At 34.9% G+C, this 17,224-nt stretch overlaps 1 protein-coding gene across 1 annotated transcript in view; it reads left to right on the top strand.

Annotated features, from left to right (window-relative positions):
* Positions 1 to 17,220, top strand: part of LOC138701821 (hexosaminidase D-like) — a 29,758-nt gene extending 12,538 nt beyond the window's left edge. The window contains exons 6-11 of the mRNA XM_069829100.1: positions 488 to 562; positions 3,539 to 3,734; positions 5,511 to 5,678; positions 6,725 to 6,835; positions 8,186 to 8,272; positions 11,241 to 17,220. Of these exons, the coding sequence (XP_069685201.1) occupies positions 488 to 562; positions 3,539 to 3,734; positions 5,511 to 5,678; positions 6,725 to 6,835; positions 8,186 to 8,272; positions 11,241 to 11,436 (833 nt within the window). The 3' untranslated portion in view covers positions 11,437 to 17,220. The remainder of the gene's footprint in view (positions 1 to 487; positions 563 to 3,538; positions 3,735 to 5,510; positions 5,679 to 6,724; positions 6,836 to 8,185; positions 8,273 to 11,240) is intronic.
* Positions 17,221 to 17,224: the final 4 nt, after the last annotated feature.

Raw genomic sequence — 17,224 nt, 5'->3', positions numbered from 1 at the left:
GTTTCACGTCACAGGACACCAGCCTTACATATTTAAAGAGCGGGAAGTCTCTACACATCGTTTTACATCCACTGTGTTTTTAAATGATTTGAAATGCGAATGTTATAAGTGACATTGAATGTGGTCTTTCACAAGCGGACGTGGGTCGACAGCATAGTTTAAGTAAATCAACAGTATACAGTGTAATCCATTCCACAAAAATGAAATATTTCATTTTCTTGTTCACAGTTTCATTCATTTCTGTCTTTTAAGATTAAGGGAGAGACACTTTGGATATAGTGAACGAAATATGCAAGTTTGCAGAGGTTCACTATATCCGGAGTTGACTGTATATATAAAATTTTCTAAGTGTGACATGTATTATATCAGTCTGTATTCTTATAAAGTGCCTTTTTAAATTATTACTATTATTATTATTATTATTATTATTATTATTATTATTATTATTATTATTATTATTATTATTAATAATAATTATATGTTTCAGAATTCAATCTGGGCCGTTATGTGGAACTTATGGTCTGGCATTATACTCCAGCTGAATGTTTTCAGCTAACACCAGGTGCTTACTACTTACTACCTTTAATCGTAAACTCGTATTTTATAGCCAGTTTGAGCAGTGTCTGCTTAAGGTTAATGATCTGTTAAATATTATAGCTTCTATTATCTCTTTCAGTCTTCGGTCTCTGTCTGTCTCTCTTTCTTTCTTTTCCCCTCTCCCACCCTTTGCTCTTTCTCACTCACCCTAAAATAGTTCTCTAGCAGAGAAATAATTAATTTTTGCACGGGAAGAAGCCATAAAAAATGTTGAAAATGCAGTATGATCCGTGTAATTTAATGGCATTTAAATGGTAAAAAGACATTGATGGACATTGGAGGACTTTTTTTTTTTTTAATAATAATTGTTACTTCTTCTCTCTTACCATCCCTGAAGGAAGGTTATAAACATAGTATGACTCACTATGAGTAGAGGTGTGAAATTATGGCATTAATTTTTTTATATTTATAGCAAAAATGATTTTAAAAATAGCATTTTATAGCATTAATTACTTGAAGAAATAGCATTTATTAGCTAAACCCATTTTGCTATATTTTATTTATTTGAGAGGGGTAAAATAAATAAGATATGTATTTGGTAATGGATGCCTTATCAATGTTAGAAGGAGTGGTATGCATAAAACGTAGAAATTATTTTGCTATAATTTTAGTATAGAGTAAAAGTAAAATCAATTACTGTTTACTGAACTTTTAATAAGGGCGCAAATAGCGAAGTGGCTGATGTGCCCTTTTTAAACCACTAACTAACGAATTGAACTTTTACTAAGAAGAAATTCTTAGTGACTTGAAGCAATTACTACGTGGCTTGCAACATCATTGCCTGGTCCCAGCCTTACTCATGTGCTCGAGCCAGCTGTTGTAGTAGTCTGTGTTGTATTTCTGAATGTGATGTGTGCTTGCATATTGTAGAATGTAAATAGTAAATCGTGAACAGTCTGTTTCAGTTGTTTGAAGGAAAACCTCAAGAAAAAATCCCAATCAGGTAACTTGTCCCAACCAGGATTTGAACCAGAGTCCGCACTTTTCACGGTCAGACATGCTGTTATTCCACATTGCTGGAAATTGAAATTAAAAAAAATGACACATTTTTCAAAATTGTTCGTATTTCACTGAAAATACAATTTATCATGGCAATATCAATCTTTAGCATTAATCCGCAGTAATGAAACAGGCTTCAAAGGGTTTCAATTGTAATTAAATCATCTCTATTTCAATTAATCCACTTATATTATTTGCATTCAACAGTTTATTGTGTTCAGGACCCTTGTGGTCACTCAAATTCTTTGAGCTGATGTCTTTAATGAATAAATAAAAATTGTAAAGAAGAGCGGAGAGCACAGTTCTTATTTTTATTGCATTTATCGCAATTGCGGTAGTTTCATGTCTCTAACTACGGGCAACCAGAATGTAAATTCTATGACAAAGTAATTTGTCACAAAGCATGCCATACTATGCAAATGATTACATATTGAAACTTGTAAGAAAACATTCCCTCCTCTTACTTTTAGTCAGCCACTTGGAGGAGCAAGGGGGAAATCATCTTGCAAAACCCAATTTCAAAAATTCATAATCTGAATCATGGACAGGGAACTTCCACAATCAAGCATATATCGACAGCCCAGTTCAAAAGGAAAACAACTCAAAATTTAAACATTCGAGATCCTGTATTTTAAGACTTATATTGCTATGAAAAATCGAAGGATCGTTGAAATTACTCCAAATTCTGTTAATAATGTTATATATATATATATATGTAGTCTGCCGAGTTAGCTCTGTGGTAGCGCGTCTGCTGCCAGACTAGCCAGCCCAGGTTCGATTCAAGGTTGTGTCAGTGATTTTCGTGTAAAGTTTCTATCTTGGGACTAGGAGAGATAGTGATTCACAACTTCTAATCACTAGATTGTGCACCAATATGCCTGGGTTAAATTCCAAACCGTTACGCAGTGTATATGAAGAGAAGGCATATGTTACTGTTGATAGTGATTCGTCTGCCAGACAGGACATTAAGCCTGGTGGTCCCCTTGGTGCTATTTGACAGAGGTAGGCTACATGCTGACACTGGGTTTCCCCTGCTCCCTTCCTCATCTTCATTGTCATCCTCACTCATTCCCTACACCAGTGGTATTCAATGGAGGGGGGGGGTACGAAGGGTTGTCTTAAGAGGTACACATCCCATATTTTATTATATATGTTGATAATTATTGCATTTTATATATTTTCATGTTTTTTTTTTCTCACGTAATTACAATGCAGTTTGGGGTACAAAGGTGAAAAACAATATTTTGGAGGTACGGTAGCAAAAACATTGAATACCACTGCCCTACACTACACTTACACATACACTCCCCCTAGTACATGACAACTCTCCTCAGATACACATCATGCATAGCATTGTCTGCCAAAGTGGTGTACAACTTGAAAAATGGTTCACAGTCCTGCCATCTATCCGCAATATGCGGAACCCGAATCACGCAAGTGAAGTGGATAGGCATTGGATATACACACGCACACACGTTTTATATATATATTGTAAGTTTCAAATTAAAGTGTGTTAATCTGATTATTCTCAGTGTGGTTAACGAGAAAGACAGGCTTTGGCATGAGTAGCAGTCACATGTTTATCATGGTTTAGTCATGGCGATCTTGACAATCGCCTAATATAAATGCATGTTCAAAGTTCTAAAAAACAAAGGAATTGCTATATTAAACTTATGTTAAACGTGCATTTGCATATAAACTTCTTCAATGTTGGCCATGTTATGACTAAGAATGAGACATTGTGCCATAGCCTGTCTTTCTCATTAGCCATATTCACAGCTACATGAAGCTTTAAAATTAATTTTTCTCAAAACTTTAAATTTTGAGTTATTTTCCTCTTGAATTGGCCTGTCGATATGAGCTCTCACTGATTCCGTAAAAAATTTGTATGTTAAGAGTATTCTTGGATAGTCTTGTTAATATTCGGTTATTTGTATTGCAGAACTATGGGACAAATATTCATCTGTATTTGACAGCATATGGGTGGCAACAGCATTTAAGGGAGCAACTGGCAGCTGTCAGTTGTTGCCAGTGATTCAGCATCATCTCAGTAACCATGAGCACTGGTTGCGAGTTCTCAGCCGTGAAGTGAGCAAGTTCCAACATTTTAGGGGTGTTGCCCTTACTGGATGGTCTAGGTAATTTTCCTCAGCTTGCACACTAGATAGACTTGAAATTTGAACAGTAACTATGATTAAAATTAAGAATTATGGAGAAAATAATGGTAGTTTTCATTATAAGGTTTTGAAACGTAAATAATTTTGTATTTGTAGAAGAAATTTGTATTAATATTGTTTCCTCTACTCAAGTAGACATTGATTGCAATCTTCTTCTGCATGATTTTTTTATTTTTTTTTTTTTATTAAATCTTACGTGTTTTATAACAGCTATTACTAAAGTCCAAGAGGTTTTACTTGGCACAGCATTTTAGAAAGAGAGGGAGATACTTGTACTCATTCCATAGCACTCTTGTCCTAGCATTGTAACGTACTAGAGGGATGAAGATATCAGTGATGGAGTCTTCTTGGTCTCAGCAACTCCATCTTCCACATTTTCACTATTCGAATCGTCCAAGTTAAATACGAACTGGTCAGTGACTTGATCAACCAATTGGTCCCTCTCCCAATAAAATATTCCCTCTTTCTCTGCATATTCACATGCAGCTTTACAATTTTCTGCATTCATATTTGACAATGCTATTTCGAATAATGATCTTATACTATTTAATTTGAAGGTTACATTTCGTTTCGTACTTTTTAAGTTCAGGTCTCTTTATTTTAATGAGTTTGTATGAAACTACCTTGGTAGCTCTAAAATCAAATTCAATGTTACTCTCCCTTAAGCGGGTTTATATTTCAAGTTATATTTTTTTCATGATGATACTGGATCTTTATTTAATTCAGTTGAATGGTCACTATAGTAGTATTTTGTGGAATGTTTGGAAAAAGTTTATTTATGAACCAATCCTTAAAAACGGCAATGTCCATTTCCTCATGTTAGTCCTTTGTTGACTTCGATTGAAATTCCTTAATATTGATGAGACGAAAGATAATTGTAGTTGAATGTGTAGAGATGCTATTGCAACATTAATTGGAGACAGTGAGGAAAACTAAATAATAATAATAATAATAATAATCATAATATTTATTTGTCAGAAACCAGTGTACAAGGTCTGGATATGACATCGTCAGGTTCGATAATATACACACGCACACATACACTCACACATGCACAAACAAACTTAGCACAAATAAATGAAAGAACTCTGGTGATTTCTTACCTTCAAAATACTAAACATGATGCATGCATGATATCTTATCTCCTTTATTGCTAGAAAATGTAAATTCAACACTGCTAAAGAGGATTAAGATAATATCATATAAGTAATGCGAACTCTTATAAATTTCCTTTTAATATAATGTTAAAAATATTTTGAAAATACTGTAGTACTTTATTCTTCCAGTACATTTTTCAGTCTCACTTTGTAATGTTGTTATATTAGCATCCTACTTTGCATTAATAGGCCTACATTTTGCAAATAAAAGTAATAATACGAATTTATTGCTAGAACAAAGATACGTAGTTTTTTTTTTTTTTTTTATGAAAGTTATTCTAGCACCCCCAGAAAGAGTACATACTCGTGCTCAGAGAGCATTCCACAAAATTTTATTAATTAGCAGAACAAAAATTAAAAAGAGAAAAAGAAAAACATAGATATTACAATAATTTGAACTTTATATTTTCTCCATAAACAATAATATTGTAATTCAGTTTTTAAAATAAGAAGCATTAGCAAATGATCTTTCTTAGAATACCTTCACAGATCTGATGGTCTAAACGAGGAAGTTCCTGATGATACGTATAGTTACGTAATTTGCTGTGGTCCATTAAAATGTTAATATTGTATGTTTTAGATACGACCATTATGCAACACTGTGTGAGCTCCTGCCAGTTTCAATACCTAGCTTGGTTCTTTGCCTGAAAGTATGGCTGGCTGGAGCATACAGTGGAGATCTTCACATTTCTGTAGCCAAAGATTTGGGTTACATGGATACACCTCTCCTTCTCAATCCTTACCCCAGGTAAAACTTAATTTTGTACTGTAATTATTGCAAAATAATTAAGTATGATTTGAGACTTTCACAGTGATTGACATGGTGCGAGGTTTTTGGGTATTTTTTATGTTCTAGATGTAAAGACATCCAATGTTTGGAACTGTGTGTTGGTTCCATCGTTAGGTAGGGAAAGGGGAATTGGAAAACCTATATGCTAGATCTGTTACCTCTCTAGAACTGGATCATGATGTGAGGCTTTCACAGTGATCAACGTGGTATGAGATTTTTGGGTATTTGCACCATGTCCATGTCCAGTCCTGGAGAATACCTCTTGGTAACGGATTCAGCAGATAGGTTTCCCTCATAATGGAGCCGATATGTAGCTTCAAAATGTTGGATACCTTCACATCTAGAACATGGTGCAAATTCCCAAAAAAAGAAAACCTTGCACCGCAATACAAAATATTATTACCAGCAGGAAGGCTGCCACTACATTTATGTAGCATTGAATGCTTCTGTTTTTTTTTTTTTTTTCATATAATTTTCTTTATTTCATTGTGTGCGTCTTTTTAAATTTACAAAGTCAATTTTTAATTCAGTATTCTATTGAGTGGAATTGAGAGTGTAATCTCAAAATTCGTGCAGTCCATTTTTTAAGAAAGGACTGAGCTGGTTTTTTTATCCACCGATCTACAGACTGAGCGAGTTTCCAAGTGACATGAACAATAACAGAAACTTTTAGACAAGGATGCGTGTTGTTTTTGAAGAAAAGAAGTCTAAAATATAATGTTAGAGATCTCAATATATATGACGAAATGGACTGAGCAAGTTTTGGGATCACACTCTTCAGTTGATTAATTGAAGAACTTTCAGAAAATAATTACAAGCACAGCTATCAATGTTAAGTAGAATATTCACAACGGCTTCTGAATGTAACTCTGGAGTTCATCTCATTTTCATTTGAGAAATCGTGTTGTTCACATTGATGTTAGCAGAGAGAAAGTAATATGTTGAAAGTATTAGCATTTGTATATTGAAATACTGTATTTAATGATTACTCACTGTTGTTTCAGACCTCAGCCAGTTCCTCAACAGCTGAGTTTTCCTGGGTGGAAAGTTCGTGTTGGAGTTGAGTGGTTCACTAACCTTCGCCTGAAATATCGCAGTATTGTTGAAAGTGATCAGTGAGTACACATCTTTATTTTCATTTATGAAACAAATGTTGATTTTATAGAGTCGAAAGGATAATAAATGCTGTAATCGAACATAATACTGTAGGAATTAGTACAAAAGCATGGTTCTTTTGTCATCATTAAAATATATTCTTATTATAAAGAACTACTGTATATTGTTAAGATGTACCTCTTCTTTCTCATTATGCAATATGAAGAATGTACTGTGAAGTCACCTAAATGGATTTCGAGGAAAATGTTTTCTGCCTGCATAATACTGAAAAAAGGTTTCTGACCAAGAACAGTGAAATAAAAGTTGCGTGAAAAGTTTCCTCATCAAACTCTGTGCATCATAATACTGTCCTTGACTTATAAATTTACATTTACTGAATCAAATTAAGGGCTCAATGGTTTGAATTATGATAGGCTTCCTATTTTAACAGAAGGTAAACTGTTGAACTTGAAAATGGTACGTTCATCAACTGATTTACACTGTTCATTGTTTACAATTAGGCTATTTTAATTACTCATATACACACACAAATCTTTCGTTCGCACTACAAACACTAAAACACATGTGATTCACTTGTTACTGTAGCTAAACACGCAATGAAACTAGAAATAATTGGCGCGACTGCCAGACAAGGAAATCTGGATGTCGTTAAAGTACTGCTACATGAGGTGGACAGTCAGAAACTCTTCCCTTCTTCAAAAGAAGAGAGATGGAGGGTAGGTTTCTTTATCTGTCTAGACAGACTGGTATAGTGAGGTCCTGCAGAGAGTGCCCCAAACACGTGTTATTTTCGCTTATAACTCCTTTCACCCTACCATTCACCTCCTCCGCAAATGAGATTCCAACACAGGGCACTTTCATCAAGACGAGTCAGCCTACATTCCAGGATGAAGGCAGGTTCCTCTGCTCTTGGAGTGCTTTTTAACTTCCAGGAACGAAGCAAAATGTCCAAATATGCATATCACAATAGGAATGGGGAATAAATAAAAACAATATAAATGTTCTTCGATATTAAAATGCAGAAATAATGCCAACATTAAATGCTAGGTGAGGCATTGTCCCAAGTGCCCTTATGGGCGGACCACCACTGTCACACTCATGTGTTAATAGTGAACTAAGTTTATAAATACCCAGTTGACTAAATTCAGCTTAGTAGGAGCCATCTTCAGAACTAATGAGATTCTTGCATCTTCCGGTTTCTTCAGTTGTTTTGCTAGAAGGTGTGTCTGTGTTATGTTGTATGGAGTGTGTGTTCTGAAATTCCATATAAACCATATACCATAAATTATATTCTTAAGTGATATAGTGTTAAATGTTGTGTAATCAAGATGTTTTAATCTTTGTTTCAGAGTTGAGACTTGGTTCAATTCGTGGCAGATACAGAATGGTTTCACTAATCCCATGCAAATTGAAAGTCTGATTCCTGCTTTCACAGAGTAAGTTAATATTCTTTCATGTTATAAGATTTTTATTTTAGACTTGCCTATTTTATTTATTGTATTACCGGTTGTTCAGTATGGTTGTGAAACTTGGACTCTCACTTTGAGAGAGGAACAGAGATTAAGAGTGTTTGAGAATAAGGTGCTTAGGAAAATATTTGGGGCTAAGAAGGATGAAGTTGCAGGAGAATGGGGAAAGTTACACAACACAGAACTGCACGCATTGTATTCTTCACCTGACATAATTAGGAACATTAAATCCAGATGTTTGAGATGGGCACGGCATGTAGCACGTATGGGCGAATTCTGAAATGCATATAGAGTGTTAGTTGGGAGGCCGGAGGGAAAAAGACCTTTAGGGAGGCCGAGACGTAGATGAGAAGATAATATTAAAATGGATTTGAGGGAGGTGGGATATGATGATAGAGAATGGATTAATTTTGCTCAGGATTGGGACCAATGGTGGGCTTATGTGAGGGCGGCAATGAACCTCCGGGTTCCTTAAAAGCCAGTAAGTAAGTATTTTATTTATTGTACTTTATTTATTTACGTGTGATGTCAGGTACCTTCTTATTTACAGGAATTGAAATTTCCGTCATTTAAACTGTGTTTATATATTACACACTGCAGGACTGGCTTTAAACCAATTCAGCTGATTTATCCCAATTGGACCCCCTGCCTAAGGATGCTATAAGAAAATGCACAGCATATCTGAAAGTGGCATTGACAGATGTTAAGGTAGAACAGGAAATAGGAAAGTGAATACCATAAAAATGGCTGATATAGATGGTTACATGCTTTGTGAAGAAATAGAGATATTGAAGCCAATTATTCTGGCAACAAAGGTTAAAAACACCATGAAAATGCTAGAGTTCTTTGCTTGCAACAATAGATCTATTGTGTTTCCAAATTTATTTACTGTCCCTCGTATTTTCCTGACACTCCCAGTGACTGGTATCAGGGGAAAAGAGTTTTTCCAAGCATAAATTAATAAAAACTTACTTGATGTGATCAATGCAGCAAAAATGTTTTAACAATTTGGTAATTACAGTGAAACCTCGATCCATCGTTTTTTTGGGGAACAGGGAATAACGCGAAAAATTGGGATGCATCCATTATATGGGGGTGTCCATTACACGGGTAAATATGGTATTTTGTTTGTTTACTTGTACAGTACATTTACATTCAGTTAAATCACATGCACTTTCTAAATGCATATTTTTATTAATTTTCATTATATAATAGAGATATAAGTCTATAATAAACTTTATTTGATCTAAATGAGGGGTTGGAGAACAATGGTGGATCATTAATGTTTAGGTGAGGGGTTTGGACTTTTCCCATTGCTGGTTGTCACAATCAAAAAATTAAGGCACAGCGTTTCGAAGGGTGGTTCTCCCTTCGTCTTCAGGTGGAAGGAAGGAGAGAAAGGAAAAAACCTACTGTTGGGATCAGTCATACAGAATAGCTGTACGTAACGATCCCAACAGTAGGTTTTTTCCTTTCTCTCCTTCCTTCCACCTGAAGACGAAGGAGAACCACCCTTCGAAACGTTGTGTCTTAATTTTTTGTTTGTGACAACCAGCAATGGAAAAAGTCCAAACCCATCACCTAAACATTAAACTTTATTTACCGATATAGATCCTGCAGACATTGCTTGTGAAAATGGGGCCCTCAAATAATCCTTCCAATTGGGCCTCGCAATTCCTAAAGCCTGTCCTGATACACTGTATAGATGACAACAACAGTGAATTAGCCATGAAACTTGAAATGATTAAATAATTCTCACATATCGAAAGTGTCTCAGAATGTCTGTGGTCTGTAATTTTTGTCAAGGTTCTAGAACTATGCATGTAACCAGATAGAAAGATAACATAGGTGATGGAAATTGAATGGTTGTGACTTATGCTAGAGGTTTGAGCAAGCTTCATGGCTTTAAAAGGACTATTGTCATTGATGTTGATTTTGTATAACTCTGTCCTACAGGTACTACCAAAATTTAGGAGCTAGATTGACAGATTTCAATTTCATCTCTGAGAGCATGTCTGGATGTTGGAATTCATTATCCCCAAAGATAGAATGATAGGCAAGGATGATGACTAGCGAAATTGAATTTTGAGATAAATGATATACAGCTGCTGATTTCTTTCCTAGTGTTCACTCATTCGAGGACAGGGTTTTTCAAGAAAAACTTCCTTTTAAAACAAAACTATAAGAGTATTTCTTGCCCCTAAAAATTCATTGCTCTTAAATGATTTTGAATTCTGCAGACATTTCATTAATGGCAAATATGCTAATGACTCGTTCACAACAAACAACAAATATGTTGTTTCTCTTTTAGTCTGTTGTTGTTAGTGGTAGATTCATTAACATTTTTAGCGCCACTAGCTTCACTGCTTTCCAGTTTTATTAAGAAAGTGAATTTGTATAAATAATTATGTTTGTGAATTTATATTTCACTATTTTAGTTTTTTTTCATTAATTTATTTGTTTACTAATGTATTTACTTATTTAGTTGTTTATGTATTTATTTATTTCACACCACAGTCAAAGTTTTGTGTAATTTATGTATACTATAATTTTATTGTGAAAATATTGAAGTCTGATTTAATAACCTGTCATGTGTGAACGTATTTTTTTTTTTAATTAAAGAAGCAACATAAGGAAATAATTTAAATATGTTATGATATAGACGTCATTGATGATGAGTGTAAACGTCCATTTCACCCATCTTTGATGCCATCAGTTTTAATTACCATTGTTTCACATATTTATTGCTATTTACTTCTTCGCGAAATCTTAGAAACTGAATTTTGCAGTTAATAATTGTATATAAGTGTATGTCACAACATTTCATAATAAACTTCCAGTGAAAATAATAAAGTGGAAAGAAATGTTTCCAGAAATGAAATATTTAATATGTTTTAAAATATATATTAATTTGAGGTTAATTGATATGTTTCAGTTTATTGTTTGAACTGGCTTCTCTGGAGGGTTACATGAGGGTTCATTTGGAAGATGTACTTTATACGCCAGCAGTGGAGGAATTGATTGGCACTTTGGTAGAACCATTGCGAGCTCGTCTCCGACAATTAAAGAAGGATGCAGAAGCTCAAATGTTACTAGGAGCTCGAGTTCGAGGATACGACACCGTCATCTGATAAGCTACCATATTTGGCATCCTCTGTAACATTTCTGTCTGTGCTGATGTATATAAATTGTAATATTAGAGGTATTGATACAAACCTGTGAGTGATATTGCATCTATTCAAAATTCATAGTGATATTATGAAACTAATATTGATGCAACCAAATGGTCTACATAATACAGTATTATTTACTTGTCTGTGCAAATTGCACATTGGTTCGATTTCTTTTAAATTGAATAACGTCATTCGTTAATAAAGATACTTTTGAGGAATTTAAGACTATAATTCATTATAAATAATTTCATGCTTACTAAAGATAGAGATATTAACTGTGCAGTTTCGTATTTAAGTTATCTAAGTTATAATTAAATATGTGTATGTGTGGATGGGTGTGTGTGTCTATGCTGATTCACTAAGATCTTGCAGTATTCTAGGAACTGATTCCTAATGTTACTGTGGTGAAAAAAAAAAGTTCATATAAGGAAATGTGATATTTTTTAATTTACACTCTCCAGAAAGTTGAGCATGAACATAGAAGTTATGGATGTACAATCATTTAAATATCTAGGAAAATGGTACTGAGTGTATTATAAATCTATTAAAGTACAGGGACATCATTTTATTTTTACCAACATTTTTAATATTAACCTGCCTATACCTCTGGATCAACGCCGTTTGCTACCCCGTTCCACGACTGGAGTTCGATGATACTCCGCAATATACAAACAGATCACTTTACTAGGTATAGGAGGGAAGAGAAGTAGTTCATCCATTTATGTAAACTAGGAAATATTGCGCTTTTGAGTTTGATCATTTTCTTTAGGTTTTCTTTTAATCAAAATACAGTACAGTATTAACAATGAGTGTTTTTACTCACGAACTGAGTTGTCCATGTGGACATATTCATTATGCAGTATATAATATACTGTCTACAGCACATTAGTGTACAATATAGAGAATGAAGTTAAATTGAAAAATAATCGTAATATGGATATTTAAACACATTTCTTTTAAATGGTGGCCGTTCATTTCGATACAGGCTTCAGTTCTAATGTGCATATTATCGCACTATAGACTATTGTACCTAATCTCAATTACTAGTTTCGTTCTTCGTACTAGTAACTCATATTGAAATAATTCTGTACCTACTCTATAAAAGAGTACCTTACGTACTGTAAATTCAATCTTCACTTCTACCCGATCCGAAAAGATAAAATCACTCAGACTGTCCGTCCAAGTGGTTATGTCGCAGGGTCGTAGAAAGGGAGGAAATCACGTGACAGTTAATTACTTAACGAGGCCCTTTTATTTAAGTTATTTTAAACAGTTGTATAATATTACGTAGACGTCCAATTCCTAACAGAAATTAATGTTCTCAGAAAAGAGCTAAGACAGCCCAGCCACTATCTGGCGAATAAAAGCTGGTGGGGGAAACCAGGATACGACATAGGCAAATGGACGACAGTACCTGTGCGAAAATGATTCAGTATTGAAAGCTCTTTCGTCACTGGAAAGCGCGAACATATTTTTGGAACGTACTGCTTACTATGACCGTAAGGCTACTATAACTGTATATGCTGTCTTGGATCTGTGTGGAGGACGGTTGAACTTCATTAGTAGAAGGGGTGGGAGTGAAGTATATTCAAAAACTCAGGTACAATAAAAATTGAAGTAAAAATACAATGATGTCCCTGTACATTCACATTATTACTCAGCTGAAAAATATGTATCAAAGCTGGTTTTCAAAGACCCCATCTCTTGCAGCAATGCACGTAGTTGACTGAATATGAACTGCATGCTGCTCGTTGCCTAACTTCTGTTGTTAGCCACGAATAAATCAAATAAAATTGTCAGCATTGGATCCGGATCCAGTTCGCAGTTCATTGTGAATTTTTATGCAATACCCTGTCCATTGTTTCAAGCAGTGCGCATTATTAACAGTGCAGTATAATTCTGAATGCTCAAGTGAAGTTCACAAGAATCTGTATTACAGAAACAAGAACTGTGATTATTTCTGAAATTATTCAAACTTGAACACATGCATATATGAAATTTTTTTTCATAATGATATCAAGAATCACTTTCTAGAGTATTGCAGGATCCTGGTGAATCACCCTGTATATGCAATCAAATGATATACAAGATGCCCAGAGGCATCAAGTTAATACAGGCTTGTATGGTTTTGTGTTTGTGCTACTACACGCGGGGTATCAGGGAAACTTTCCAAGATTTTTTGATCGAAATGGAAACGAAGTTTAAAATGTAATATATTTTATTTCTTATATTTCTTGTGACGTAATTTTTGCTGTTTTATATAAACTTGTAATTTTTCTTTTAATTTAATTTGATCTTTATATGCATAGACATCCCTGTGGCAGCTGAAAAGTGATTAATATACTTTGTTGTGTTCGTGACTGGACTGCCTATTTTTTGCGAAACTGACTAGGAATGTGATTCGTTCATTCGTAGTATTCTGCTCAATGGCTGGTCCTTTACTGCAAACCCAGCATTCTCTAATTTTTCCTCTTTTCTGCCTTCCTCTTAATCTCCACATAATTATGATCCATATATCTTAATGTTGTCTATCGTCTGATATCTTCTTCTGCCCTGAACTTTTCTTCTGTTCACCATTCCTTCCCATGCATCCTTCAGTAGACAGTTTATTCTCAGCCAGTGACTCAGTTAATTCATTTTTCTCTTTCTGATCGGTGTCAGCATCATTCTTTCTTCACACATTCTTTCCAACACAGCTTCATTTCTTATTCAGTCTGTCCATTTCACATGCGCCATTCACAGAAAATTAGAAAACTTTGATTCTAAAATGTAAGGAAAAACACGTGTCAGCTGACTGCAAGCAACTAAGAATTATGTTTTCAACGTGAGTAATATGTGAACAGTTGAAACACGTAGACTTTCCATCATATCCCACTGTCCTAGATGTCCAGAAGAAACATTTCTTTATTTGTATAAACTGAAATATATGTATAATTAATTTAGTTTAAAAATTGTAATAGAATCAGAGTTCATGATGGTTTAAGGTATTATATAGTGTTGTGGCGAAACCATTATTTTCTGTGATAAAGAACTCTGTAAGTTACAAAAGAGAAGTATTGTAAAGGGGGTGCAGATAGTTACGAGGATGGCAACATCTATTGCAATCCCCCTGCCTACAACAGTGGAGGGAGCAGGGGTCGGTATCATCTTATTTGGGCAAAGATATAGTCGTAAAGTCATTTCATCGTAATGTCCACATTTCTGCCTCATGCAATGCCACACAAAGCACGTTGTCCACTTGCTCTACTGCCTCATTTAGAATTCTCACGTTTACCTTCTTTATTTTTCTTCCAATAGCCATGGTCTTCGTCTTGTTTGCATTTATCTTCATCCCATACTGCTCACAGCTGTCATTTAGCTCCAGTAGCATATTCCTTAGTATCGTTTCCTCTTCTGCTAACAATGCCATATCGTCAGTAAATCTTATGCATTTTATTCTTCTTCCTCCTATTAACACCCCTCCCATCATGTCCTGAAAACAGTTCTTCAGTAGATGTTGAAAAGGGTAGGTGATAAAGGGCATTCTTGTCGTACTCCTCTTACTATTTCAGTTCCTTCTGAAATTTCTTCTCCTATTCTGACTTTGACCCATTTCATATAAAGATTACTCAATAGCCTTCTCTCTTTCCAATCCACACCAATTTTCTTCGGGATCCCCATCAGTTTATTCCAGTCCACTCTATCAAATGCCTTTACTAAATCCACAAATACTATGTACACTTCTTTATTCTTCTCTAGGTATCTTTTGCCCATTGTTCGCAGCAGTCCAATTGCATCTCTTGTACCTTTTCCTTTCCTGAAGCCAAACTGATTGAAAGAAGAAAATTTTGCTTGTTGCTTAGGAAAGAGAGGAAAGGAATAGTTCAGAGCTTTCTGATTTGGAAGTATGCTTAAGCTGCTCTCTCCCTTTCAGTTTTTTTTATTGCCATCTAGCACATACTTAAGTCTTTGTCGGTTTGTTTCTTCTTTTAGAAGTTCTGAACAAGATATTGATAGTATTCTGCTCCAACATATAACGAAATGTTATTGTTGTTGTTATTTTTATTATTATTATTTTTTTTTTCCCCATCATCATCATCATCGTTGTGGTGCAAGATGCACTGTACTATTACGTAATTCTTTCTTAGAAATCATTTTAATGAATCCCTGCATTGATTAACACATAAGAATTCTTACTTTCACTAGTAATTCTAATTGTTACTTTCTCAAAATAATTTACAAATTCCCCTGCTCTTATTATCTTCATTTTCTGTTATTTGTGATCATTGATAATTTTCTGAGTTATGATGTACTAACTGTGACTTCACATAGTATCAAATGGGGTTTTGAATTTGAACTGAATTTCAGATGGGGTACTGCGACCCAGTACTGCGCTATTGTACTAAGCCTCGAACTGGGCACATTCCCAATCCACACTAGCTGATCACATTAAGGTATGCTGCATACACAGGTTTCGAGCAGGCATCCCCACTTGTCTCTAGACCAGTTCCCTGTATGCATTGTCAGCCAGCATTCAGGGAATGCTTGTGATGATATTTGTCGCCCAACAGTCATGCTCCTGTAGGAATGCAGCATCCTACAGCATGAACTTAACCTGGGCTAAAGTAATAATGACAGTGGCATGTGAATGAATGATGGCCAAATGAGTACACTGAAAGCTACCCAGCAATTCCACTTCAAGCAGTTGATGGAAAACCAAGATTTGAAGAACCCGAGCCTGTTCGTTCACAGTCAGACATGCTAACCATTAATTACTTCAGAGCAGTGGACCATCAAATGGGGTTGCTTAAGACACTTTCAAACTTTGAAAGCCTGTAAAGCCAGAAGGTATTTTATTAGAAGCATTACTACTATATACATTATCCAATCATTCTGCCTAGATAAGCTTATATCAATTTCTTTTTATCTACCTCTTGTGAGTTGACCAAAAAATTATATTTTGTTTGTATCCCAAGTAATATTCTTGGGTAGGGTTATTTGGTACAGTACCGTGATTTTTCATGTGTGGTTCTTCTGTTCCAAATTAGCAAAAGTGTATTGTCTTGTTCACTGACTTGAAGTGACTTTTTTCGACTCATATTACTTTTGACTAAATAAAAAAAAACGTGTCAGTGAGTCAAATGATAACAGCATTGATAGCAGTATTACAGTTGTGAACAGCTAACTTCAAACAATTAAGACAATGCTAAAATGATATTGTGACAAGCATGTTTGGTTGCTGATCTGGAGTTCTGCAGGGACTGATTACCTGCTTTGGTTTTTTCCGAGGTTTTTGAAACCATAAGCCCAGTTTCAAGTAATCTATGGCGAATCCTCGTCCTCATTCCACCAAATACTATCTTGTTATCATCAGTTCCTTTGACACTAAATAATTAGTAATTGATACAGTGTCATTAAATAATCAACTAAAAAAAGATACGCATTTTTTTTTTTAATTACCGTATTCTAAGTTATTTTCCAACCGGAAGTTCTTCCAACTATCATAAACAAAACAAATTACGTATCTCATAAAGTAATGTTTAGTCAAAACATTTTAGCAAAGGCTAACCAAGCAATTGTGAATACTTTCGAGAGAAAAATTTTTCTGGAGCCGGGCATCGAACCCGGGACCTTTGGTTTAACGTACCAACGCTCTACCAACTGAGCTACCCGGAAACTCTACCTGACACCGATCCAATATTTCCCTCTATATCCACAGACCTCAAAGTGGGCTGACAACAGTCAAGCAACCAACTTCGAGTGCACA

The sequence above is a fragment of the Periplaneta americana genome, chromosome 6, assembly GCF_040183065.1.
Source record: "Periplaneta americana isolate PAMFEO1 chromosome 6, P.americana_PAMFEO1_priV1, whole genome shotgun sequence".
NCBI lineage: Eukaryota > Metazoa > Arthropoda > Insecta > Blattodea > Blattidae > Periplaneta > Periplaneta americana.
Note: the sequence above shows the minus strand (reverse complement) of the source record. Positions and strands in the feature narration are given on the sequence as shown.